The sequence below is a fragment of the Papio anubis genome, chromosome 16 (assembly GCF_008728515.1).
Source record: "Papio anubis isolate 15944 chromosome 16, Panubis1.0, whole genome shotgun sequence".
NCBI classification, from domain to species: domain Eukaryota; kingdom Metazoa; phylum Chordata; class Mammalia; order Primates; family Cercopithecidae; genus Papio; species Papio anubis.
Genome location: NC_044991.1, coordinates 4331152 through 4358090, shown reverse-complemented (window position 1 = coordinate 4358090; position 26939 = coordinate 4331152). Strand labels below are relative to the sequence as shown.

The 26939-nt window shown below is 52.6% G+C and overlaps 1 protein-coding gene across 13 annotated transcripts; it reads left to right on the top strand.

The window, feature by feature from the left end:
* Positions 1 to 1104: 1104 nt before the first annotated feature.
* Positions 1105 to 25012, top strand: TRMU (tRNA 5-methylaminomethyl-2-thiouridylate methyltransferase). Of its 13 annotated transcripts, XR_002515421.2 has the most exons (13): positions 1916 to 2819; positions 3866 to 4031; positions 9369 to 9475; positions 12469 to 12591; positions 16251 to 16423; positions 18033 to 18086; positions 18176 to 18242; positions 19743 to 19843; positions 21349 to 21493; positions 21740 to 21936; positions 22692 to 22911; positions 23650 to 23715; positions 24873 to 25012. XR_002515421.2 is itself a non-coding variant. In XM_003905711.5 (11 exons), exons 1-11 carry the CDS (start codon positions 1548 to 1550, stop codon positions 22854 to 22856), a joined length of 1266 nt encoding a protein of 421 aa, XP_003905760.2. In that variant the 5' UTR covers positions 1105 to 1547; the 3' UTR covers positions 22857 to 23191. The 13 variants fall into 13 exon arrangements, 10 of the variants coding, with proteins under 10 accessions (XP_003905760.2, XP_021777363.2, XP_021777366.1 ...); XR_002515422.2 differs by lacking the exon at positions 23650 to 23715 and having other exon boundaries at positions 24873 to 25011; XM_003905711.5 differs by lacking the exons at positions 1916 to 2819; positions 23650 to 23715; positions 24873 to 25012 and adding an exon at positions 1105 to 1629 and having other exon boundaries at positions 21854 to 21936; positions 22692 to 23191.
* Positions 25013 to 26939: the final 1927 nt, after the last annotated feature.

Below are 26939 nucleotides of genomic sequence, written 5' to 3'. Positions count from 1 at the left end.
CGGGCGCCTCTAGTCCCAGCTACTCAGGAGGCTGAGGCAGGAGAATAGAGTGAACCCGGGAGGCAGAACTTGCAGTGAGCCAAGATCACGCCACTGCACTCCAGCCTGGGCAACAGGGCAAAACTCCGTCTCAAAAAAAAAAAAAAAAAAAAAAAAAGACGTTTGTCTTCCTTTACCCCCTGAATACACACATAGCTTAATGTGGCATGCATATTCCCATTGCAATGCCCTATTCACAAATGAACATCATCTTTGTTCAGAGAGTCTCCCTGTGCTTTAGGTAGAGCGTGTCTAGATGCTCTTAGAGAAGAACTCAGCTTCAATCACCCCTGGGGGATGACCTCCGTTCTCTCCTCCTTCCTTTATTCAGTGAGTTTATGAAGCACCTGCCCTGGGCCAGGGGCTCTTCTGGGCATGAAGTAGAAGTGGACAGAACACAAAACCCCTGCCCCACGCAGCTCACAGGCATTAAAGGATTGAGTGCTGAGTATGCTTGGGGTCAAACTGTAAAAGATTTGAAGATATTTATTCTGAGCCAAATATGAGTGAGGGTGGCCCATGACCTAGTCCTAGGAAGACCCTGAGAACACGTGCTCAAAGTGGTCGTGCTACAGCTTTTGGTTTAGTACATTTTAGGGAGACATAAGCCATAAACCAGTACATGTAAGATGTAACATTGGTTCCCGAAAGGTGGGACAACTCGAAGGTGGGGTGGGGCTTCCAGGTCATACGTGAATTCAAAGATTTTCTGGGCCTGGGGCAGGGACTCACGCCTATAATCCCGCCACTTTGGGAGGCGGAGGTGGGCAGATCCTTTGAGGTCAGGAGTGCGAGACCAGCCCGGCCAATATGGTGAAACCTCGTCTGTACTAAAAATACAAAAATTAGCTGGGCATGGTGGCGGGCGCCTGTTATCCCAGCTACTAGGGAGGCTGAGGCAGGAGAATCGCTTGAATCTTGGAGGTGGAGGTTGCAGTGAGCCGAGATCACACCATACTTGGATATCTTTCAGGGCCTGCCGTCTGTCACGTCGGTATCCTACTGCCTAGACAGTCTTAAGTCTGTTTTAACGTTAATGCTGGTCCGAATTCCAAAGGGAGGAGGGTCTACTGAGGCGGGTCCCACCCGGCTTTTCCAATCAGAGTCTGAACTCGCGGTTCAGGTTCCCTTTAGCACGCCCCTGGCCGACAGGAGGGCTCCAACGGCTGGCTGCGGGGCTTAGAATTTTATTTTTGGTTTACAGCACAGAAGAAGAGCAGTGAGGAAGGGGCGCGGGTGGGGGGTGCAAGGCGGCGACTCCAAGAAAAGCCAGCCCCTCGCGGCCCGAGAAAGTCTCCGCACCCCGCAGGTCGGTGGAGTCTCAGTGGCGAGCGCAGGCCGGTGCTCGGGAAACACAGCCGCCGGGCAGGGGAGGGCCGGACGGAACGCGAGCGCGTAGCCGCGGCTTCCGGCCGGGCCACTAGCGCGGACCCTACGACCGGGGCGGGACTTCCGGCAAGGCGCGGAAGCGGCGGTAGTGGCAAGTGGAGAAGTTGTGTGGCTGACGGATGCAGGCGGTGAGGCACGTCGTGTGTGCCCTGTCCGGCGGCGTGGACAGCGCCGTGGCCGCGCTGCTGCTGAGGCGAAGAGGTGAGGCGGCCGAGACCCCCGCCCGCCCCCTAGCGAATGTGTCCGCGAAAACCTGTCCCCGTCCCTCGTGGCGTTGGGCAGGTCGCCTCCCTCCCTGGGCCCCTGGTTGCGCGCGGATTAGCAGGAGGACACCCCGTCCTCTGACTTCGGTTCCGAGGCTCCTCGCCCTCCACCTGTGTAGTCGGAGGTGTGCGCGACGGCAGCTCCGACTACCTGGGAGCAGTTCAGCGCCCCTCTCCACCCGCGCCCACCCCCAGTGAGAAGCCGGCGGGCCGGGGTGGAGTGGGGAGGGGAAGGGAGGGCTTCTCACGGGTCTGCGGCGTCTACATTCGCCTGTGAGGCCGGGGACACTGGTTACGGGAGCTGGGATCGCCGGGCCGGAGGCCTGACCTCTGCACACGCCGTGGCCGCCGGGTGGGAGGTCCTTGTCCTGCCCAGTCAGCAGCAGACGGACAGCTGCCGCGCGGCGGGTCTGCTTGTTCAGTGTCTCTTGTGTTCTCTGCTCGCTGGAGGACAAAGTTTTCTCCAGAAGTATTTCCATTTCTTCCGGCATCTAAACGGAGCCCCACGGGTGCTTAGGATTCCTCGGGCCCAGCGCTGAAATGAGCGCTTGTTTAACTTCACCTGTGTGGCTCCCCGCGGGAGGCCTCATTCACTTAGTAACGTTTGTGGAGCTCTGCTTTGCGCCATCTTTGGTTCCTGACCTTGGGCGAGTGAAGTAAGCCGTCCCCTGTAAAATTCGGCTAACTCCCGCCTCACGGGGTGACTGGAGGGATTAGATGACATAATACATATTGATGAGTACGTGCCCAGCACGTACGAGGTACTCAGAAAACAGAAGTGGCTATTAGTTTATGTTGTTAATGACCATGGTTATTATCGTAGGTACAGTAAGTGCCAAAGAGAAGCGTAGGCAGACCACAAGCAGAACTAGTTGTGAGGAAGGGAGAGTGGAGGAAAGCATCCTAGAGGTGGAGGTGTTCAGCTAATTCGAAAGAAGAATAGGATGTCACTAAGCAGAGACTTGGAGGTGGAGGCGGCCCTCCCGGCAGAGTCAGCAGTGCGAGCAGAATCACAGAGGCCTGCAAGTGTTGGCTGTTTCTGGCCAGATGGAGATGGAAGGAGAGGAGCCTGGAGCACGTTTAGCCCTGATTATGGAAGATGCTGTACCAGGGGCTTTGGACTGTTAGGTAGACAACATTGGTCTGGTTGATCTGGGATGGGGGTGGTCTTTTGCGTGTGATGGTGCAGTTTTGGCAGAGCTTTGTCATCAAATTTCTGTTGTTTTGGGTACTATATAAAGCCTCCTTCAGCAGTCATTTGCCCTTTCATTACATTCAGCCTGCCGAAAAGAACCAGCTTTCTCATACAGGGTTGGCACCTGTGTAGTTTGCTAAGGTGGTGTAAGGCTAAAGTTAGCCTTTCCAATATTTGGGTGAATATTTTGTTACAATTGAAAAGGTAGAAAGTAGGTCATAAACTAGGTGTTACAGCTCTTACAAAATATGGAGGCCGGGCACGGTGGCTCAAGCCTGTAATCCCAGCACTTTGGGAGGCCGAGACGGGCGGATCACGAGGTCAGGAGATCGAGACCATCCTGGCTAACACGGTGAAACCCCATCTCTACTAAAAATACAAAAAACTAGCCGGGCGAGGTGGCGGGCGCCTGTAGTCCCAGCTACTCGGGAGGCTGAGGCAGGAGAATGGCAGGAACCCGGGAGGCAGAGCTTGCAGTGAGCTGAGATCCGGCCACTGTACTCCAGCCTGGGCGGCAGAGCGAGACTCTGTCTCAAAAAAAAAAAAAAAGGAAAATTTTAATTATCTTTATAACTGATGACTTAGAATCTAAGTCTTAGATGGTAACTAGAAATAACTTTTGAAAAGAGTTTCCTTTTCTGATAACCGAATGGTGCTTTGAAAAATTCTGTTGAGTTTTGACTATTCCTTCGTGTCTTCCACACACACTGGCTAAGCCCCTCCTGCTAGGCATTGTGGTGATACATCGATGGGGACACAAAGATGAGAAAATACCACCTCGCTCATCTTGGGGACGCAAGCACCAAGACGGAAACCGGATCCCTGAAGCCACATGGCAAAGCAGGGACTGCCAGGCAGGCCAGGCACAGAGGCACAGGAGCACAGCGTAGGGGGAACTTCTCAGAGCTCAGAAATCACTGCCGTTTTACCGAAGGTTGATTAATGTATTCTCTTTAATTGACCTTCTTCCCGCCCCCAGGTTACCAGGTGACAGGGGTGTTTATGAAGAACTGGGACTCACTGGATGAACATGGGGTGTGTACTGCCGACAAAGACTGTGAAGATGCTTACAGAGTTTGCCAGATCTTAGACATCCCTTTCCATAAAGTGTCCTACATAAAGGAGTATTGGAACGACGTGTTCAGGTGAGTGCAAGTCACAACGCAAAGAAGGCTTCCTCACACTGTGGATGCTTGCAATGGAAGGATCGCGGTAGTAAGCCAGCCAGACGCCTGTGCAGCCCAGCGCTCTCCCTCCACGGTGGTGCTGAAGACTGCAGGAGGCCTCAGCCACCCTGGGGGCTCTGTGTTAGCGGCGAGGCCTGGACCCCACAGCACACCCAGCTGTCTCACTCCTGTCATTTTGCCACTTGCCTGAAGTCTCTTTAATGCTTTATTGGGCCTTGAGCTGTTTCTGTTGCCCAGTTAGGGTAGGGTGGGGGAGCTAAGGCTGAGGGCTCCCCTGGAAGGTGAGCACCAATGCCTGTGTGCTATGTGGGTCAGCCATTAAGGGGGTTCTGAGAAAGAGTTAGGTGATACATGGCCTGTGCCTCTGAAAACAAAAAACAAACAAAAACTTTTATAAAACCTAATACATTCCCAATAATTAAGTGCTGCGTGCTAGGTGTGTGCCACATCTAGGAACATTAAGATGTCTGCACTGTGACCTGGTTCTGTAGGAGTTTGTGGTCTAGTTGGGAGGACATTATCTTCACAAGAGGTGATAGTGATGCGTGGCACGCAGGAAGTACCAGTGATACTATCAATCACTGAACCCAGAGGAGGGAGAAATTTGCAGAGTGGAGTAATCAAGAAGGCTTCATGGCAGTGGAGGGGTTGGAAACAAAGGAGTAGAGAAGGCACTCCAAATGGGGTATTGAGAGCAGCATGAAGAGGAGAAGAAATGCCAATTGTGTATTTCAGGACCGTTGTAAAGTTTGGCTGGACTTTTATTCCTGCGTGGAAGGAGTGTAGGGCTTGTCCTCCGGTGAGCCCTGACTGCGATGAATGTCGGGCAGTTGTTGAAGGCGTCTGACATAGCAGGCCATGTGCGCAGGACAGGCTGCCCCTGCCTCAGTGGCCTTTAGGGGCGGAAAAGCCTTGGGTTGAGTCCTGACTGTAGCTTATTATATGACCCTGGGCAATTTACTTGACTTTTTTTTAGTTGAAAAAAATTCTTTTTCTTTCCTGCTAACAAAGACCCAGAAGAGATTCTTGACTTTTCTAAGCCTCAATTTTCTCACCTTTAAAATGAGGATAACACTGATGCCTCACAGGGTTATGTAAGAATTGAGATTAGGTTATAGTATGTATGCCTGGTATATTAGTAAGCAGTCAATAAACATAGCTGTTTTTCTTTTCTTTTTTCTTTTTTTTTTTTGAGATGGAGTTTTGCTCTGTCGCCCAGGCTAGAGTGCAGTGGTGCGATCTTGGCTCACTGCAACCTCTGTCTCCCAGGTTCAAGCGATTGTCATGCCTCAGCCTCCCAAGTAGCTGGGATTGTAGGCGTGCACCACCACGCCCAGATAATTTTTGTATTTTTAGTAGAGACAGGGTTTCCCCGTGTTGGCCAGGTTAGTCTCAAACTCCTGACCTCAGAAGATCCACTCGTCTCAGCCTCCCAAAGTGCTGGGATTACAGGCGTGAGCCACCACGCCAGCCTGCTATTTTTATTTTCATTATTAAAAAGATGAGTCTGGGGAGCTAAGCTGTGAGGACGCAAAGGCATAAAAATGATATAATGGACTCTGGGGTGAGGGATAAAAGACTACACATTGGGTACAATGTCCACTGCTTGGGTGATGGATGCACCAAAATCTCATAAATCACCACTGAAGAACTTATCCATGTAACTAAACTCTACCTGTTCCCCCAAAACTATTCAAATAACAATAAAAAGAAATTTAGATTGAGTAAATTGACTATAGTCACCTAAAGAATCAACAGAAGAGCTTGAACATGAACCCTCTGTGACTCTATGCTATGATATATGGGTGCCGTGTATGTTAACAACATGGACAAAACTGATGGCTGAATTTTCCTGGGGAAAGTTATCTGTAGAACGCATGATAAATGCATTAAAAACTTCTGCAGTTTTCTCGGGGACATAAAAAAAAAAGAGTGTGGCAGCCAAATATAGGATAAATATGGGAGAAGACCAAAGGCAGAGAGTCTCAGGAAGTGCTGTTGCTGCAGATTTGGACTTCATGAGGAGGGATTGTGGAAGTGGAAGGTGAGGGCTGGCTTGTTGGACCCAGAGGACAAGTCCACCGGGCAGTAGATCTGAGGTGCTTGTTAAACACAGACCTGGACCGAGGTCTGGTTGTGGCCCTGGAATCTGCTTTAATAAGTACTTTAGCTGTGCTGGTGGTGGGGCGTTGTCAGGGTCTTTCTTTGAGAAAAGGTGTGATGAGGCTTAGGGACTGATGTGTGTGGGAGACCAGAGAGGAGAGGAGTCAGCAGGAATTTCAAGATCAAGGCTGGGTGGCTGGGGAAAGCCGATTTAGGAGATTCCTCATGAGTACTGTAGAGTTTGAGGTGACAACAGGGAATCCAAGTGAGCTTACACTTCACCTGCTCGCACCGCTTTTTCAAAGTGTACGCGTGGATGTGGTTTTTGAAGTTTGGCTCAGCTGAGGCCAGATAGGAAGAGTGACTTGAATACTGTGGCAAATGAGGAGCAGTGCTGGGATTAAAACCCAGCTTTCCAGGCCAGTGCTTGCTGCCGCCTTCTGGCGCTGCTTGATAGAGACTGAAAGGAGGAGGCGATTCTTTTCCCATCTCTGGGGCTGCCCCCGAGCTCGCCCCAGCCTCCAGCCAGCCTGCCCTCTGTCCTCGCCCAGTACCAGCTGCCCGTCAAAGCACTGTCTTCCTGCCAAACACTCACTCCTCTAGTAGGGCTCTCTAGCTCAGAAATTTCTTTCGTATTCTTTCATTCAAGACCCACTGGCCTTCACAGATCAGAGTCCAGATACGTTTTAGCTGCTGAGTCTTTTAAACTGCTGTCTCCCTCCCGAAGTGCAGGAAAGGCTTCTCTTCTTTCCAGTGAGAGAAGAGGCCAGGCCACTCCATTGTTTTTGCTAATGCCAAACGACACACCTTCCCGTCCGCTGTTTAGGAAAGGGTTAACAGTATGTCTTTTCAGAAACTGATTTAAATGTTCGACCTCTTCAATATTTATTGATGACTGTTACATAGAAAGCTTGTTGGGTCTAGGACATAGAGAGACACAGACTGTGCCTTAAGTAGTTTATAGTTTAATGAGCTTCCTGACAGCTTTCTTATAATTAAAGCAAAATGGAAAGAGTGTAATAATATCAAGTGTTGTTGCAAACGTGGAACAACATGAGATTTTATGAACTTCTGGGGGAGCGAGAAGTAGGAAAACAGTTTGGTACCTGCTACAGTGGAAAACATCCAAGGAACCTCTGACCGTGTGCAGATCCATGATCTGTCTGCATAACACAACCCTCTTGATCAGCCTTGGTTTTTTTTTTAACCCTTGTTGATTAATAGAGAGTTTTAGGTTAAATGAAAAAAATCACTTATACCAAAAATACACCCATTTTTAAACTCCCAAAATAGGTGTCATAACCCTCTTGAAGTAAATCCTCGAAGACTATGTAAGTCTTACTGGTATCATGGCATCTTTTTCTCATGTTCAGTCAGTCTGTTAGAGCAGAAATTCACTGAATTAGGATGGCCTGATCCACTTTAAGCACCCAAGAGGTTGCTCGTTCTCAGAAGTGTGTTTGTCATGCGAGGAAAGTATTTTTGGTGTATTTTCCCAGTGGCGCAGCATCCCAGGCTGAGATTGCAGAATGGCTCATGGAGCCCTGGTGCGGGGAAACCTCTGACTGGTTTCTCCTCCGCTCTCACCATGGCAGGCATCCTCACAGAAGAAGGCTTCTGTGACAAAGGTGTGGGGGGTTGTCTCCATACACCAAGCCGTGGACACAACTGGGTGTCCTCTGATTCAGTTCCAATACCATCTACCTGGAGATAGTGCTGGATGCCAAAGGTTGGGGGTTCCATCCCCAAGATGGACTCTTCCTCTACAGCAGTGGAAAGTGTGAGCCTGTAGAACTTACCACCCACTGGCTTCCCGTTGGGATTCCCGTAACTTCCTCTTTGGGTTCGATTATTAATAATTTGCTGGAGTGGTTCACAGAACTCAGAAAAACACATTTACCAGTTTATTATAAAGGATGTTGCAAAGGATACAGATGAAGAGTCGGGCCGGGTGAGGTATGGGGAAAGGGTGTCCACACCCTCCCTCGGGCCACCCTCCAAGAGCCTCCACAAGTGTAGCTGTGCAGAAGCTCTCTGAACCCAGTACTCTTGGGTTTTTATGGAGGCTTCATGACGTCGCCATTCCTTCTCCCAGGATATAGAGTGGGACTGTCTCTGGGGAGGGTCTTAAACCTACAGTCAGAAAGGTAGGTGCTTGTAATTCTAGCACTTTAGGAGGCTGGGGCAGGAGAATTGCTTGAGGCCTAGAGTTCAGTATCAGCCTGGGCACCATGGCAAGACCTCATCTCTACAAAGAAAGAAAAGGATGCAGTGGGCCGGGTGCGGTGGCTCACGCCTCTAATTCCAGCATTTTGGGAGGCTGAGGAGGGCAGATCACTTGAGGCCAGGAGTTGGAGACCAGACTGTCCAACATGGTGAAACCCCGTCTCTACTAAAAATACAAAAATTAGCCAGGCATGGTGCTGCACACCTGTAATCACAGCTACTCTGGAGGCTGAGGTGGGAGAATCGCTTGAACCCGGGAGGTGAAAGTTGCAGTGAGCTGAGATCACACCACTGCACTTCAGCCTGAATGACAGAGCAAGACTCCATCTCAAAAAAAAAAAAAAAAAGAAAGAAAGAAAGATACAGTGAAAGGAGGGCAGGAGGTCAGAGGCCTGTCCATGAGGCCCGTCCCTGAGGCCCACCGCACCCAGCATGATAGCAAAGGACTAACGGGTGAGGTCAGAGGCCCATCCGTGAGGCCCGTCCCTGAGGCCCACCGCACCTAGCATGACAACAAAACAATAACAGGCTAAGGGAGTTGCAAGCCAGGAACTGTGGATGAAAGCCAATGTATAGTAGCATAGCACCACAGCCCTGCAGCGGAAGTCTAGAGGATTTCATTTCTACTGTTACTCAGGCATCTTCTCTTCCTCACCTAAGCCCTGCTGTGTTGGAGGAGTCCCAGAGGCAGGGGCACTCCCCACTCCTGACCCCACAGGCCCTGTGAGCCTGCACGGAGACGGTGGCTCCTGAGCTGGCACAGAATAACACCTTGTCAGGTGGCCCATGCAGCAGGTTATAAACAAATGTTCGAAGACAGTGGCTTTATACTGAAGCGCTCCTGTTTTGCAGAAAATTACAGTTTTGGTATGACAAGGAGAAATTCTACATTAAGCAATTTAGTGAACTTTTTTTTTTTTAGGAATGTTTCACACTTGGAACTGAAGTCATTTTCTTTTATTCTAGTGATTTTTTGAATGAGTATGAAAAAGGAAGGACTCCCAATCCTGACATAGTTTGCAACAAGCACATCAAATTCAGTTGCTTTTTTCATTATGCTGTGGATAATCTTGGTAAGTAATTTGGGTTTAAAACTTCTTTTTTTTTTAGAGACAGGGTCTCACTCTGTCACCCAGGCTGGATTATAGTGGTGCGATCATGACTCACTGCAGCCTTGACCTCCTGGGCTCAAGAGATTCTCCCACCCTAGGCTCCTGAGTAGCCTGCATCACAGGCGTGCCACCATCGTGGCTAATTTTTTGTGGAGATGGTGTCGCAACTGTATTGCCCAGGCTGTTCTCAGATTCCTGACCTCAAGCAATCCTCCTGACTTGGCCTCCCAAAGTGCTGGGATTCCAGGCGTGAGCCTCTGTGCCTAGCCAGTTTCTTCTTGTGGAACCTCCTGATACTGAATAGCTTGCGTAGACCACCTCTTGATGTCTGTGGCTATGATTTATGAATTTTAGGTTCTTTTTCCTGTTGCCTGCCGTTGGAGTCACCATAACGAGTTTCTGACGTTCTGGCTCGGGCTTCTTGGTTTGCTGTGTTCCACTGCAGCTCACTGTGTGTGGCTACGAGATACCATTGTAAGCCAGGGGCCCAGTAGCGTCGGCGCTTTTAGCAATGATGTAGATGAGGCTTGCAGACTCAGTATACGAGCAACCTAAAGCTGAGTTGATGATGATCATGAAAGTTTGTGGAGTTAGGAATAAACAAATGCCTACAAAAACAAAAAAATCAAAAAGAAAAATCTTAAATTTCAACCCTGGGCTAACACCAAAAACATGAAACTCAATAGAGATAAATGCAGTTTGCTAACTAGGTTCACTCATTCTCCTAGTACAAGATTGGAAAGACCTAGCTTGGTTGCCATTGAATGTGCAGAAAATCTGGGGGATTTGGGTGCCCCCAGGCTGACTGAGCCAGTAGTGTGATGTCTTTTGTCAAAGTCAGCACAGACTGAGCTCACCCTGATGGTCAGAGAATGTCTGGGAAGGAGTGACGCGTCCACCATGGTCTGTCCTGGTTAGACCGTGTCCGTTATTCAGGAAAAGAGTGACAGACTGATAGAATGTGAATTGATTTTTATTTTCAGGGTATCCGGAAATATGTCCTCCCTGAACTGTTGAGATTACTTTGGGTCATAGTGGCAGTGGTCAAGTGTGTGAGCTAGGATGACATTCTTTGTGTGACCAGAGGACAGAGTTAGGACTGGCAGGAGGAAGAGTTTCCTGGGGTGGAGGCGCAGGCAGCTGTTCAGGAATGGAAGCACTGAGCTCTCTGTCACAAAAGCTTTTTAGGGAGCCCCTAGGTGACTGGCTGTCAGGCACGCTGTGGAAGGAACTGCTGTAGTGAATATTTCCACACCTGGATGAAAGGCATGAACCATGCAACACAGGATGACAGGACATGACACCCGGACTTCTGAACTCACCGCACTTCTCAGGGGCATCCTGCACTTTTTCTAGTATAAGGGCTGTTCTTTAAGGACATAGATTTAAAGTGGATTGTTTTCTCTATGAGAAACTCAGTCAAGATGAGATCATGTGTTTCTAAAGTGCCTTTTTCAGGTCGTTAATATGCAGCAGTTAATTCTTGCTGTGTCTTCTGTTTACAGTGAGCTAGTGTGGTTGGTTAAGGATGGAATCCATTTTGCTGCACCTTTCATAAAAGTCTCTCCCAAACTAAGTATCTGTAATTTTTTCTTTTTTTGAGATGGAGTCTCACTCTGTCACCCAGGCTGGAGTGCAGTGGTGCGATCTCAGCTCACTGCAACCTCCACCTCCTGAGTTCAAGCGATTCTCCTGCCTCAGCCTCCCAAGTAACTGGGATTACAGGTGCCCACCAACATGTCTAGCTGATTTTTGTACTTTTTTTTGTAGAGATGGGGTTTCACCATATTGGCCAGGCTGGTCTCAAACTCCTGATCTCAAGTGATCCACCCACATCGGCCTCCTAAAAGTGCTGGGATGACAGGCATGAGCCGCCGCACCTGGCCCAAATATCTGGAATTTTTACACAATGAAAAGGTTCTGGACTCGTATGCACCTTGTTAGGCTCTTTGGCTTTGTGTAATATGAAAAGAAGAAACAGTGTGCATATGGTTCTTCACTCTGATGAAAACAGTACATATTTATTACAGAAAATTTAAAAGAGGAGAAATGACACCTACAATTTCACTCTCAGAATCAAAGGAATAGACCTGAGATTTTTCTTCAATTGTTTCTCTGCAGTAAAAACAGTGGAATCATGGTGTTACATCCTCACCCTGCTGAACAGTGCCAGGCGTTTTCCTGTGTTAGTAAAGATTCTCCGTAAGGACCCCCGTTGTTACGGCAGTGCATTGTCATTCACTTCACATTCTCCCAGTGGTGAACATTTTGGTCCATTTTGGTGCTTATTTATTTATTTATTTATTTTATTTTATATATTTTCTGAGACAGCATCTTACTCTGTTGCCCAGACTAGAGTGTTGTGGTGCAATCTCAGCTTCCTGCAGCCTCGACTTCCCAGGTTGAAGCAATCCTCCCACCTCAGCCTCCCAAGAGGCTGGGACTACAGGTGTGCGCCACCACGCCCAGCTAATTTTTGTATTTTTTGTAAAGATGGGATTTCACCAGCCCAGGCTGGTCTTGAACTCCTGAGCACAAGCAATCATACCACCTTGGCCTCCCAGAGTGCTAGGATGACAGGCATGAGCCACTGCGCCTGGCCTCCCTTAGTATTATAACAAACCCTGAAATGAATATTTTGTATTTAAATCTTTCTGTGCATTTCATACAGTTTCCTTAAGCTAGAAGTTAACTTTGGAAAGGCTCTTAAAAGTGCAGTAACACTTCAAGTAGCAAGATTGTATCAGCTTCAGAGTCCAAGGCTGCTTGTTTGATGGAATTGGATGTGTGCCTCTGTTCCCTGGGATCTCCATGTTTGGGGGCAAGGTGGATTGCGCAGCCCGTCAGCCTAAAGACTTGGGGTCTGTACTCTTCTTTTGTGCCTTGGTTTATGCTGATCAAGGCCTGCAAGTTTGAGTCTAAAACCCGATCCTTGTGTTCTAAAAACCTCACAGGGGCAGATGCCATTGCCACAGGTCACTACGCAAGAACTTCACTGGAAGATGAAGAAGTCTTTCAGCAGAAGCACATTAAGAGGCCAGAAGGGCTTTTCCGAAATCGGTTTGAAGTTAGAAATGGTAAGTTAAAGTGCCCAGATCAGAGCTGAATTCTTGTGAATAGAGTGAAATCTTTTGAGGAATGACAGTGGGTTGTGCCTGAGGATCACTTCCACCCCTCCCTCTGTGCTCCAGAGTAGCTTGTATGGGATTCACATTTGAAAAGGTGCGGTTACCAAGAGGGCACTTCCCCTCAGGGCCTGTGATTGGGTAGTAAGAGATGTCCCTGCCGGCTATGGCGAGGGCTGGTGGAAAATGACATCAGATATTGATAATCCAGCTCTAGACACTGTGCGTTGGTGATTTGAATGTTCCAAAAATATTTGGGTAAATATTTGACAGTGATAATTGGGGTGCTGTCAGTCTAGCCAAGGCCCTGTACTTAGCAATAAGTTCTCAAGGGCATGCGGTTTAGGCAGACTTTTAATGTGCTGTGAGCACAGGATCTGCTGTGGATCGCATAGGCTCAGCAGTCAGGCTTTGTAGCCATATGTGTGTTAGGGAGCCAGGTTTCACCTTTTTAGAAAAAAGTCAATAGCAGACAGTGAGCTGGGAAGCTGCTGGCTTGTTCTGGTGTACATGTGTATGTAGAAAAGAGGAATTCCCTGCATTGTTGAGTGAAAAACCAAGTGGAGCTCAGAGCCGTGTTTCTGCAGGGAGCATCCATCAGTGTAGGACCCCTGTAGGGCAGCATTGCTCCTCTGTCCAGAAATTCAGATGTTGGAGGGAGCCTTGTCCTGCCATCTAGGGAACAGGGGTATCTGGGGCTGGGGCTGGGGCAGGGCTTTACATGCACACATTTCTTTTTTAAATTTTTATTTTTTTTGAGATAAGGTCTCTGTCAACAAGGCTAGAGGACAGTGGCCCAATCTTGGCTCACTGCAGCCTCCACCTCCTGGGCTCAAGTGATCCTCCCACCTGAGTCCCACCAAGTAGCTGGGACCAGAGGTGTACCCCACCACGCTTGGCTAACTTTTTCATTTTTTTGGAGAGATGAGGTCTCGCTATGTTGTCCATGCTGGTCTTGAACTCCTGGGCTTAAGCGATCCTCCCACCTTGGCCTCTCAAAGTGTTGGGATTACAGGTGTGAGCCACCAAGCCTGGCCTCACACATTTCACATCGCCCCTCTTAGCAGTCCATGAGGTGTGTGCTCTCATCCCGTTTCACAGATGAGGAAACCGAGGCCTGGATGAAGCCACCTGACCTAGGTATCTCGGGCGGCAGAGCTGGATTGCAGTGCACTTCTGCTCACTCCCCAGCCCCTGCTGTTTCTGCTGGGTCAGGCCCCAGCTGAGTTCTTTCCTCAGCGTTGCTGAGCCTATCCTGAAGGCTGCAGCGATGGGGCAGGGCTGTGCTTGGTCAAGGGAGCCCTGAGTGTGCCAACAGTCATCTGCCACCCTCTGTTCCCTCCTCTCCTTCCTTCCTTATGCCAGAGGGTGATCAGGTAACTGTACTAACTTGAGCCCAGAGAATAGCAGCCCACTCCCCTAAGACAGCCCCCCATTTCAGGAAGACATGGGTTTGAATGCAGAGTCCTGCCACTTGGGAACTCCGGGGTGGAATTCACCAAGTAATTGTGCATTTATGGGACCTGAGGAAATGGAGGGTTAATTTCCATGTTGAATAGATGTGTCTGCTTACCTCCTAGAACACTGTGTGCCTTGCAGAGCCATCGACCTTTATTATAGGCCACGTGCCCTAGGAAGTGTCTGATAGTACTGATGGATGCATTTTGTTGAGTGTGTTTGGCGTGTGGGAGTTCTGATGATGCCACAATGTCTTGGCCTTCACTTGGTTTGGTAGGCACACTCAAGGTTTCCATTTCATTCTTCAGTTGCCCTGGCTTGGCCTGGGTCTGTGGGGAGAGCACCTGCAGGGGCAGTGGAGGGCTTGGGCTCAGGGTTGGTCAGCACCTGAGACTGGTGCTCCTAGGCCCGGCCTGTGACTAGACCGATTTTCCCCCGCACAGCGTCCTACCACCGGCCTGGCAGAGCCAGCACGGGCGCCGGCTGGTCAGTGAGGCTCGAGCACAGGCAGCCTCCTCCAAATGTTGTTCATTCGTTTCTGTGCTTTTCCTCTACAGTAGTTCAGTTAGGGTCACCAGCTTGCTTTTTTGAAAATCATAGATTTTTAGTTTGTTTTAAAATGACTCAGAACTAGAAGAAAATGCAAATGGCTCCTAGTTTTCTGAGGCTTTTACACACATGCAGTGTTTGACTGCAGTTAGTGTGGGATTGAAAGTGGACTCTGAGGCCAGTTGCGGTGGCTCATGCCTGGCTCATGCCTGTAATCCCAGCACTTTGGGAAGCCAAGGCAGGCGCAGATCACGAGGTCAGGAGTTTGACCAGCCTGGCCAACATGGTGAAACTGCGTCTCTACTACAAATACCAAAAAATAATGAGCCGGGCATGGTGGCACGTGCCTGTAGTCCCAGCTACTCTGGAGGCTGAGACAGGAGAATCACTTGAACCCAGGAGGTGGAGATTGCGGTGAGCAAGATGCACCACTGCACTCCAGCCTGGGCGACAGAGCGAGACTCCATCTCAAGAAAGAAAAGAAAAAGTGGACTCTGGAAAGCGCCCTACTTCCGTGGCGACTGGTTGGCTGAACTTAGTCTCGCTTGTCGCTCAGTTCTGCTGTTTGTACCTGCCAAGTAAGGGAGTTGGGAGGCTGGGCAGCCTCCATTCGCGCCGCCTCCACCTGCATCACTTTGGGCGAGTCATGTATAATGAACCGGGCTGGTTCCAGTTTCCCCTCTGTAACGTGAGGAGAATTCTCCCTCTCATGGCTAACGTGGGAAGCAGCAGATGGACAACCCTAGCTAGAGTGTGTGTGCTGTACGCGTGGCTCTGCCAAGCCAGGAAGGGTACGTGTGCTGTCTGACCGTTACGGCATGTGGCGTGCTCTGAGTGTAACTCGAAAGGAGAAGTTCATGAGAAAGATTGAAAGAAGCCAGAAAACTGACATTCGTCTTAGTTTTTTGCCATTGATCACTGAACTTGAAAGTCGAAAACTGGACAGTTCTGGCCAGGTTTACTCACACCTCTGCTCCATTGCCTTAAAGCCAGAAATGGCTCTTTACAATCACATAGGGAATGTCGGAGGAACTGCAGGGGCACCTAACAGATGTCAGCTGAGACTCTAAGCAAAAAATGTTTTTTACCAAGAAAGCTAATGTGTTCACAGGTAGAACGCTGCTGGTGCTGGCCGCCCAGCAGTGAACCTGGAAAGTGTAGAGTTCTTGAAACCACCGTGGCATGAACACATCCTGTGGTTGTTGGAAGAAACCACAGCTGACGCTGTCAGTAGAATTTTCTGCAAGCGGCTAGCTTACTCCATTTTCCAAGATTTGGCTGAATTTATTTTAGGTGTTTTTTTTTTTTTTTTTTTCTTATCACTTCAGAACATTTTTTCATGTGACGTTTCATCTTTGAAAATATTATATTCTGAAATATGAGCTGGAATAATTTGTCATATAAAATCCTTGTGTTTTTTGGAGGTACAAATTTTTTTTACATTAACCCAGTGGCGGTCTTTTCCCTAGTAGTTGCTATTGAATGTTGTTGTCTGCTTCTGACAGGCTAGGGATAGTCTGTCTAAGGGAACAGAAGGACATTGTTGAAAGTGAAGTATCATTATTTTTATTCCTGCAACGTCTTTTGTTCTTTATTCTTGGCAGCGGTAAAACTCCTCCAGGCAGCTGACAGCTTTAAAGACCAGACCTTCTTTCTCAGCCAGGTTTCCCAGGATGCCCTCAGGAGAACCATCTTCCCTCTGGGGGGATTAACAAAAGAGTTTGTAAAGAAAATCGCTGCTGAGAATAGACTTCATCATGTGCTTCAGAAGAAAGAGGTATGAGTGAGCAGTTTCCTTTGATTAGTGCCTGTTTCCCTTTCCCGACTGCACGGCCGTGGAGCAGCTGGGCCTGTGGGTCCGGTACCACTTCCCCTTCTCCAGGACCTAACATCAAAGGCCGACCTTGGAGCAATAGATGGAGGAGTTTGCTCAGGCGCACGGTACAGGGCTCTGCTGACATCCGGGAGCAGCCTACAGGAGACTCCTTGCTTTTTTCCTCTCCTCTGACCCTTGTGATAGGCAGCTTTCCCCGCAGCCTTCGCAGCTGGTGGGGTGCTCTTAGGATGGCCTGCCTGCCAGGTGAGTGCCAGGCAGTGTGACGCAGCACCGAGACCCCTGGAGGGGCAGGTGCTTTGCCACTGTCTGCACGCTGATGTGCCCTGTCATCCACTCGCCTGGCACAGACTCGTTCGGTGCCATCTGTTCCAGGCGCTGTGCTGCTGGGCCTCGAGGATATGGTGACGTGCACAGAGTTCCATCTTTGCCTCCATGGAGCTAACCCGCGAGTGGGGGACACAGACAGGAGGCCAATCAATGTAAACCTAGAAAATGTCTACAGAGGGAGGTGGAGGACCCTGGGCGGGAAGCACCAGTGGAGTCTGAGAGTAGGGAATGGAGATGCCAAAAACGGCCTCAAAAGAAGTTACATGGAACCTGAGACCTGCAGGATGAGGGGATCCGGTGTCCCAGAGAGGGCTGGGAAAGTCCAGATGAGGGAATGGCAGTGCAAAGGCCTTGAGGCGAGGAGAAGCCAGGAGGATGGCATGGGGGTGCCTGCGTGTGGCCCCAGCTCCTCGGTAGGATCGAGTGCACCCAGGAGCGTGAGGACACCCTGGGCAACATAGCGAAACTTGTCTCAAAAAGAGAGCATTGGCGGAACTAGGATGAAGTCCGTGGGAGGAACTTGGGGATGGAGGGCGAGGGCGCTGTGGGATGAGCCTCACCTCTTCAGGGGCTGGTGCGGTGGGAGCTGTCGCTCCTTCTTGTCTCTTCCTGGTAATGGAACGGCTATACCTTTCATCAGAGCCATCTTCCCTGAAGAGCACGCCCACCCCCATTCTCCTCTCTAGTCTTCCGTTTCCAGCATTGCTCTGTGGTGGGAGCTGCAGGGATGGAGGGGCAGTCTTGAGAGACACAAACCCGAGAGTAAACGATGCAGCCCCTGCTGGAGCCACGGTGGAGAGCGCACGCCGCCCAGGCTCCCCAGCTGGGGCAGATGTACTTGAGGAAGGCACCTCTCCTCTGACTCCCCTGGAGCCCTACCCTGAGGCCTTAGCTTCAGGCCTGGCTTTTCTGCTTTCTGCCCCTCCTCTGGTCCCTGTCTCTCCCCAGGTCCTTCTTTCTTCCCCGGGGCAGCTGGTGTGAGGTTCTGCCTCGCGGGGTCAGACCCTGCAGGCTGAGACAGTGAGGTGTCCTCTAAGGTCCTGGCCTTGTGTGCGCCGGCTGTGACTGGCGGCCAAGGGTGCTGGTGGGCAGCTGGGCCCCTACCCTGGAAGCAAGGTGGGGGGTGAGGCCGGGAAGCCCCGGGGCCCGCTCAGGATGTCTGGGTACAGTGTGGGCCACCCCCACTTCTGGTCCTCTCACGGCTGCCATCTTCTCATTTCAGAGCATGGGCATGTGTTTCATCGGGAAGAGGAATTTTGAACATTTCCTTCTTCAGGTCAGTGCTGGTCTTTGACACAAAGCGATGGGGCTGCATGTCTGCCCTGGCCCTGGATCTCCGTCGATAATGAAATGTTTGTTTTCCAGTATTTGCAGCCTCGACCTGGTCACTTTATTTCCATAGAAGACAATAAGGTTCTGGGAACACATAAAGGTGAGGTGCAGACTCTGCCACTTGTCAACTGAAATGCCTGGAGCTGTGGGGTTTCAGCTCTGGGAGACTAGACCAGGGTGCCCGTCGTCCCTTTCACTTGGCTGGTGAATCGTAGAAGGCTCTGTGGGGTGGCCGGGGGTAGGCAGGCATGGCCTAGGGTGGAACAGTTGCCTTGATGAGGGCTTGCATTTCAAGATGTGGCCTCAGCTGAAATGCTGGAGTTCATGAAAAGCGCACCTCTGACTTGGAAGGACTATACTCTGTGAGTTACGTATCAAATCCCTGTAAAAAGAATGATTTCCTTACTGTGTAAGGAAAATGTTAAACTACACAAAACTCCACTCTGATTCAGGGAGTGAGGTGGACGTCACGGCATGATCTGAATGATTAAGGACCACATGCAGTGATGGGATCAGGCGTCCCGCACTGGCTGGGGTGCTGCTGGCTCACGTGCAGACCCTTACTGCGGTGAGGCCTGCATGAGCTTATGCTGTGCCTGGTGTCAGGGGACAGGCTCTGAGTTAGTCAGCAGTGTGCAGTCCTGTTGTGGGGACAGAGTGCAGCCATTGTTGGGTTAGTACAGTGGCGGGGATGTGCCAGCCGGCGTGATGATCAGGCAAGTCTTGACGCAGCGCAGGCCTGAGCTGTGGGACTGGCCAGGGGAGCGGGTGTAGGTGGTGCCTTGCGGCGAATTGCACTTGGAGATCTTCCACCTCTTGTGGAAGGGAGAGGGCAAGCTGAGCCGGGGCTGGGCGTTCCTGAGACAGGTTGAGGTAACAGCCTTGCCTGGGACAGAACTGCAAGGCAGAACTGCCCATGTATCTGCCAGTCCTGGCCCCAGCAGGAGCCAGTTGGATGACTCATGGTTTCTACCTGCAGTTCAGTTCACTGAAGAAGGCTGCCGGCCTAGGCCACGTGGTAAATCCCATGAGGTTCTCTCTGCCTGTGTGCACCACGGCAGGGGAGGGAGGCAGTGAGTTTGCCATCTGCTCTGTGACATTGTGAGGGTGCACAGAGGGGCTGGGGGTAGCCCTGATGTAGTTACTGCTAATATGAGATGGACACTGTTAAGACACGTAGCTATGTCATGGGCTCAGCAAGAAGGGCCCCTGGCATCACACACAGCACCCAGCCACATCCTGGGCCTAGAGTCACACACACAGCACCCAGCCACATCCTGGGCCTAGAGTCACACACAGGGCACCCAGCCACATCCTGGGCCTAGAGTCAGGGGCTCCTACAGCTGGAACCTGCACCTTCTAGGGTACAAAGTACCTGCTCGGTGGCCACTGGTTCCTGTGTCCAGCCCAGGCCTGGACAGTGATGAGATGTGCCCAGGTGCTTGGTCAGGGCTGGCCTTGGTGGCTGGAGAATCATAGCTTCCTAGTGAGCTGGACTTGCTCTGGGCTGCCCTCCCAGCATCTGCCTTCCATGATGAGAGGCGTGACATGTGGGATGGAACTTGTTGCCCAGCCTCATGGAGAAACTGTCTTTCTGTAGGTTGGTTCCTGTATACCTTGGGCCAGAGAGCGAACATCGGTGGCCTGAGAGAGCCCTGGTATGTGGTAGAGAAGGACGGCGTCAAGGGCAATGTGTTTGTGGTGAGTGGGCCGGCCCTTGAGACAGCACTGGGGCTAGTTCTGGCACGGCCAGCAGTGCTTATGGACCAGGGCTTGAGAAGGCCTCTAGCAGCCGTGGCTTCATGGAGCCTGTGACTAACTCTGTTCCTGTCCTTGGTCCCCTGCCTTCCTGCTGCATCCTCCTGGGACTGGCCATGGTGGCAGGAGGGCTTTAAGGTATTCATTAGGCCCTGTTGTGTGCTGGCCTCTTAATCATCAGTGAACCCCTGTACACAAAGTTTATCCAATTTGACAAAAGAGGACAGCGAGACCCGGAGCTTGGGTGGCTCATCCGGTGGAGAGGGCATGGCCTCAGTGCCAAGGACAGTGCCCGCCGTGGTAGGATCCAGTGAGTTGTCATGAGCCAGGTGCAGATGGCCAAGCCAGGATCAAACTGAGCCTTCCACCACAGCGCGCCCCTTACCACTGTGAACCTGGCCTCAAAGCGGGGCTGCTCAGCAGGGGCAGGCTCACCCCACCTGCAGGGGACCTTGCCAGTGTCTGGAGGCATTTTTGGTTGTCACGACTTGGGTGGAAAGGCAGGGGCACGGGTGCTGCTGCATCTGTGGGTCAGGCCAGGGATGCTGCTGGCCGTGTTCAGCACAGCCTCTTCCCTGAATGGCCCAGCCTCCACCTTGGCGCGCAAAGCTGAGAAGGCCCACTCTCAGCGCCCTGGCTGCCGGCGCGTGTTCTGACACGAACGCTGGGGCGCCTTCTCTTAGATGCAGGTGGGGGCCAGTAGGCCCAACCCGCCGATTCCAAGACATCTCCTTCTAGGAAGACTGTGGGGTGAAAAGCCTGGCTGCCAGTGAATTAAATGATCTAGATTTCAGTTTGCTATGAGAAGAACAGAAGGGTTACCAAGGGCCTCCTGTCCCTAGACAGGTCTCAGTGCCTGCCTAGAACCCAAAGTCCTTAACTTCATGCTCCTTGTCCTGCTTCAGGGGCGGGGCTTGGCGCAATCCCAGGAGGTGACAGGGAGCAGGGGCCTCAGAACCAACCTAGGGTGGCTGGGATCCTCCATACCAGGGCCAGTCCCAGGGCAGCTGTGGGAAGCCCGCACCTACCAGTCCCTCCTTCCTCCTCAGCTATTTGGGGGGTGGTGGGATTCCTGGGGTGGCCTTCTTGAGAGAAAAGCCCGTGGTGTGGCTGGCCACTGTGGCCCTGTGAATAGAGAATCCAGTCCTCGAGGGTGGCCGTGGTAGTGCCCCACAGGTGGTTGCAGGTGGAGGGCCTGAGTCAGACTTGAACCTGCAGCATTCACTGTCACGGGCTCGGATCTCACCCCTGCCTCTTAGTCTCTCATCTGTGAAATGGGGATTCAAAGACCCAGCCGGTGATGAGTTTCTGTGGGTGGAGCGCTGCGAGTGGTGCCGGCACCGTTACCTGTGTGTGCTGGTAGGACTGTTGTTCCCAGGGACCACACCGAGGCCGGCCTTGGGGTGAGGTACCCCTCGGTGTCCCCACCTTCGCATTCCACTCTGCAGGCTCCCCGGAGGGACCACCCAGCCCTGTACAGGGACCTGCTGAGGACCAGCCGCGTGCACTGGATCACGGAGGAGCCGCCTGCAGCGCTGGTCCGGGACAAGATGATGGAGTGCCACTTCCGATTCCGCCACCAGATGGCACTAGGTGACTGATGGGAGGACTCCTGAGGACGGGCCCCTTGAAGCTGAGCTTCCTGAGGCCAGATTTGGGCCAGGGATGGGAGATCCTGGGGTAGGAAAGTCCCGTTGTGGAGATTATTTGGTGATTACCTAAAATATTCAGAACTCCTGTGTTCTGTGCCTGCCCTGAGCGAGGCCTGGGGGTGCTGGGAGCAGATGCAGGCAGGCCCCAGTGTGTGGGGCTGAAGCAAGAGTGTACACTGTCCCGCAGTGTCCTGCTGCGCCCAGAGTCCAGGCTGGTGCTCCTTTTTCCCTGGGGCCCCGAGGCCTGAGGTCGACCAGGCAAGGCCTGTGCCCCCTCCAAGGGCCCCTCTCTTCTACCCAGTGCCCTGCGTGCTGACCCTCAATCAAGATGGCACCGTGTGGGTGACAGCTGTGCAGGCTGTGCATGCCCTTACCACAGGACAGGTGAGTGGGGGTGTGGGGGGTGAGCCCAGCTCTCATTGTGCTCCAGGAGGACTGCACTGCTCTTCACCATACCAGGGCACCTGGGTTACAGAGGAAGGGCCTGAGGCCCAGAAGTAGGGTGTGCTCGGGTCACACAGCTGGTGACGGCAGAGTGCGACAAGACCTGCCCTGGGGGCTCCTCCCGCAGTGACAACTGTGAGAGGATTTCCACTCTGATGTCACCAACCAGCCAGTTCCTGCTCGGGCCCTAGAAGCGAGGACAGAAAATGGAAGGGGCATGAGGACTGCGCTCAAAGAGGCAGAGGGTTGGGGCCCCTGTGGGCTGAGTGTGTAGGAGCTCTGAGGATGGGTGCCTGGCGTATGCAGGCCTGAGGGCTCTCCAGGGGCAGGTGGCGGGAGAGAACCTGGGGTGAGGGGAGCAGAAGCATCCTCTGGCTGCCACCATACTACCTCCTGTCACAGCTCCACATTCCCAAGGGCTTCAGAGACCTGCCAGTCTCTGGAGTGGCCCCTGTGACTGTCCCACTTGGGAGAGGTACCCTGACCCTGAAGACCCTCCCTGGTGAAGCTGCTGGGTGCCCCAGGCCCCTCCTCTCCTGTTCAGCAGCAGCAGCAGCAAACCCCTGCTCCCCTGGCAGCTCCGCCGCCTGGCGCTCCGAGCACGGGCCGAGGCCCAGAGGGGACCACTCTGCCCCTGCCTGCCTTGGGCTGGCTCCCTGTGGCACCCCTAATGCCAGGGTCTCTCTTCCCTACAGTTTGCTGTGTTCTACAAGGGGGATGAGTGCCTGGGCAGCGGGAAGATCCTGCGGCTGGGGCCGTCCGCCTACACACTCCAGAAGGGCCAGCACAGAGGTGGGGTGGCCATCGAGAACCCCAGTGATGGCCCAGAAGATGGCCCAGGCCTGCGTCCCTTGCCCTGACAGAGACGGAGCTGCTAGAAGGAACCTGGAGAGCAGGCCCAGGGCTGGGTGGCTGGTGAGCAGTCCAGGTCCCCAAGGGCCCAGCTTACTGCTGCCCAAAGCAGAGGAAGCCAGGCTGGTTAAGGGTCCGAAAAGCCTGCAGGGGCCTCGGCGAGCCCCAGGAAGAGCCTCACCTCCAGGCTGGGGCTCTGGCTGCCAGAGCATCTGCTGGCTGGTGGGGTGGCCCGAGTTCCCCTTCACCACCCCCAGGGAGGGTTTCCCACCTCAGAGCACACCGAGGGGACCTGCAGGGGGAGCTGCAGGGACAGCGTGGAATAAACATTCTTTCAAGGACACAGAGTCTGACCGCTGCCTCTGCTGGGGCCCGGGGGCTCCACATCACTGACCCCCTGGTGTGGAGAGGCAGGTGGACTGCAGACGCTGCCACGGCAACCTGCGCTCCTTTCCCTGAGGTCCCAGCTGCTCCATCCTCTGCCCCTGTATCTAGGGCTGGGGTCCCTGGTCCTAGACACTGACCAGTGTCCTCGGCTCCCTTCCTCTTGCTGGGCTGGAGCCTTAGCGTGTTGCTGGTGCCTCGAGACAGGTTCCTGCGGGGACCAGAGATGCATTCCCCTTCTCTGGGTGGGAAGGTTCCAGAGGCAGCCAGGTGGTGCGTCTTGAGGGCCTTGCCCAGATGCCCGAGTTCTTGCTGGTGCGTCAGGGTGGGGGCTGCCATGGAACCCACTATCCATCCTGACCCCTCCTCCCATCTCCCCACTGGGTGTCCCCTGACCTGGGGCGCCCTTCCTTCTAGCCTAGGCCCCCCACGCAGCAGAGAGTGTCCTGAGGGTGAGGAGTGGGCCAGAACCCCACAGGCCAGGTGAGGAAACGGGGCCTGAGGTGGAGCGGCGGCCCTTGCTGGGCTGGGGCGGGGAGGCAGGGGGTGCGGGGTCAGTGCTGCCCTGGCCAGGGGCAGGCCCCAGCTCTACCAGGCAGGCAGAACGCTGGCTGGTGGGACCAGACAGGATCCTTGGCCCAGCTGGGCACGGAGGCTGAGCTAAAGTGCCGCCTTTGTTCGCTGGCTCAGCCCGGAGCCTCCCTGGGCTCAGGGTTTCCCGATTTATGGCTGTGGCCAGGCCTCCATCCTGGGAACTGAGGGTGGGAGAGCCCCTGCAGGGCCTACTGCTCTGCCCTAGGCGAACCCTCCTAGGTCACAGAAACATGAGCAGGAGGGAGGAGGGGCAGCCAAGCAGAAGGTGGTATGGGCACCAGGCCAGCAGGGGTAAGGCTGCCCTCTCCAGTCTCTAGTGGGCTCTGCTGCCCTGCCAGCCTCAGGGCCTGTGTGTCAGCCAGTGGAGGAAGCGGGCACAAACCTGCCTCTGCCCCTTAGGCCCCCAGGTTCCATGGCGACTGCTTCCTGACTGGCAGTGCTCCCCTCTCCAGCATGCACAGGTGCCTGCCCTGCACCCCCATAAGGCCACTGGCCAACTCTGGAAGGCTTTGGTGCAATGCCTCAGAGATTCAGCAGAAACTGCTGGCCAGGGGGCCAAGTCTCCGGGCTGCTCTTCTGGCCTCTTTCCTACCCTCCCCAGCACCCAAGGCTGGCACACTCCAGAGGCTGTGCCCCTCAGATGACCTATTAAGGACCTGGGGGTCCCCAGGAGCGCAGGCAGGCAGGTAGCCCCAGTGGCCTGGCCTTAGCCACTTGCCACACCTGTCCATGAAGATGGTGGGGGAACATCTTCTGGGCCAAGACCTGGATGCTTGTATACCTGCTCCCTGCTTGTGATACAAATGAAAGCAAAGTCCTCGCTCTCCTCTCCCCCATGTTGTTCCAGGATAATCTGTGACATACAGGTCCTAGGACAGTGTCCCCTCACCTCACACCTGGGAGGCTCCTCCCCGAGGCCCTGAGCTGGTTTCAAACACCTTGAGCCTGCCTTCTCCCCAGTCCCCGGCTCCTATGTTGTCCTGTGCCGGAACCTTGCCTGGGCCCAAGCCCCTTCTTGGGGATGTTTCTTTTGTTTTCTTTTCAAGAGACAAGGTCTTCCTCTGTTACCCCGTCTGGAGCACAGTCGTGTGATCACAGCTCACTGCAGCCTTGACCTGGGCCCAAGCACTCCTGCCCTGACCTCCCAAGTAGCTGGGACAACAGGCATACACCACCACACCCGGCTAATTTTAATTTTGTTTTAGAAACAGTCTTGCTATGTTGTCTAGGCTAGTCTTGAACTCCTGGCCTCAGGTGATCTTGCCTCAGCCTCCCAAAGCACTGGGACTACAGGCATGAGCCACTGTGCTAATTTTTAGCAGCTAATTTTTAAAAACTGTAGAGATGGGGTCCTGCTGTGTTGCCCAGTCTGGTCTTGAACTCCTGCCTCAGCCAGCCAGTGTTGGGATTACAGACATGAACCACTGCCTGACTCTCCTAGGGGATCTTAAACAAGCCTCGTCTCCAGGCTGGGGAGCCCAGGGCGAGGCTGAAGCTGTGACTGAAGCAGCTGTAGTCACCCGTTACCTGGGCTGGGGGAGTCGACGTCCCGTGGCTTGGACGGTGTTTGTGCTGTTATCTGTTCAGACACGATCACAGAGGGGCTTGCTCTGCCCTCATCCATCGCGGTCTGCTGCGGAGGCTCTACGGAGCACTTCGTGGTCCTCACGTGGACATCCTGGCCTGGCTGACAGGCCTGCTCTGGGCTGCCTGGACTGCTTTCTCTCTCTCAGATGCTTCTAGTATTTTCCTGTTAATCGTGGCTTTGGGACTGAGGTAGAAATATTCTATCACGTTAGCCACCAAGCATTCTGGGATGTAAATATTAGCAGGTGAACTGAGGAGAAAGCAACTTGAAAAATGACCTCAGGCGCGGGGGCGTTCATGGGTTGTTTTTTCTGTCTCAGATTTGACCCAGGGTGGCCCTAATCTGTGGTGCTGTGCAGCCAGCACCAGGACAACAACTCCAGAGAGGCCTGGGAAATGGGGGCACTGTGGACCAGAGAGGGTTGGGGTTCCCATTTTTCTCTCTTTGTTGTCACTACTTTTCCTTAAGGTGGGCTCTGTTGGGTGGAAGCGTGAGACAGTGCAGGTGGCTAGAGCGCTGGGAGAAACCCATCTTTCTGGACAGAGAAAACAAGAAAAGGACCCCGTAAGTGAGAAAATGCAAGTTCCAGCAAGGAGAGAGCTGGAGAAGGGGGACCCCCAAATTCTCCACGTGAGTTGAAACACACCCCTGCCCCCACCCCACCTGTGAGTGCAGCCAGCGACCCAAAACAGCATAGTCAAGGCCGAGGGCTGACCTGGGAGTGGACCTGCTGCTCATGGAAAGAGAACCAGTGGGCAGAACCTAAGCCAGGTTGCCTGCTGCTGAAACACATGAAATGACACTTACAGCAACGGTGTGAACAACCCAGAGTCTAACCTAACATTCCACATGACGAGTGAGGGTTCAACCTGCAGTTACTCAGCACACACAGAACCAGGAAAATGCAAACAGAAAAGAGATTTCAGCCCCAAGATGCTCGAATGTTCAGATTATCCCAGAATTCACAGCAGCCCTAGTTACAACCATGCTTCATGAAGTACAGGTGAACACTCTTGGAATGAGTGGAAAACGAAGTGCCCAGCAGAGAAATAAAAAGGAACCTAATGGAAATTTTAAAACTCATCGAGTATTTGAAATAAATTCACTGGGTGAGTTCAGTATCAGAATTAAGATGACAGAAGAGAAAAATCAGTGAACTTGAAGATGGAGCACCAGAAATCACCAAATGAAGGATAGAAAAGAACGAAGAAAGATGAACAGAGCCTCAGGGACCAGTGGGAAAACGTCAAGAGGTCTAACATCCGAGTCACTGGAGTCACAGAAGGAGAGGAGAAAGATCAGTACAAGAAAAGAAATAATGGCAAAAAATTCCTGAAATTTGGTGAAAGACAAAAACTGCCCATCTAGGCTGTGGCAGGCCTACCAGGGAATGGAAAGTTCCAGCACAACATTCCACTGGCTGAGGGAGCATGGGACGTGGACAGCTCAGCCGCACATCCGTAAACCATCCCTTCGACGGCCACCTTGGGCGCGGGGAGGGGCGGGGGTGTTTGTGGAGAAAAAC

Excerpts from the sequence above, each read along its gene's own strand:
- TRMU (XM_021921670.2), top strand. The coding sequence starts at position 2,636 with ATGTCACTAAGCAGAGACTTGGAGGTGGAGGCGGCCCTCCCGGCAGAG. Across the intron at positions 4,032-9,368 it reads TATTGGAACGACGTGTTCAG|TGATTTTTTGAATGAGTATG; the intron begins GTGAGTGCAAGT and ends CTTTTATTCTAG. Across the intron at positions 18,243-19,742 it reads GGTTCTGGGAACACATAAAG|GTTGGTTCCTGTATACCTTG; the intron begins GTGAGGTGCAGA and ends GTCTTTCTGTAG.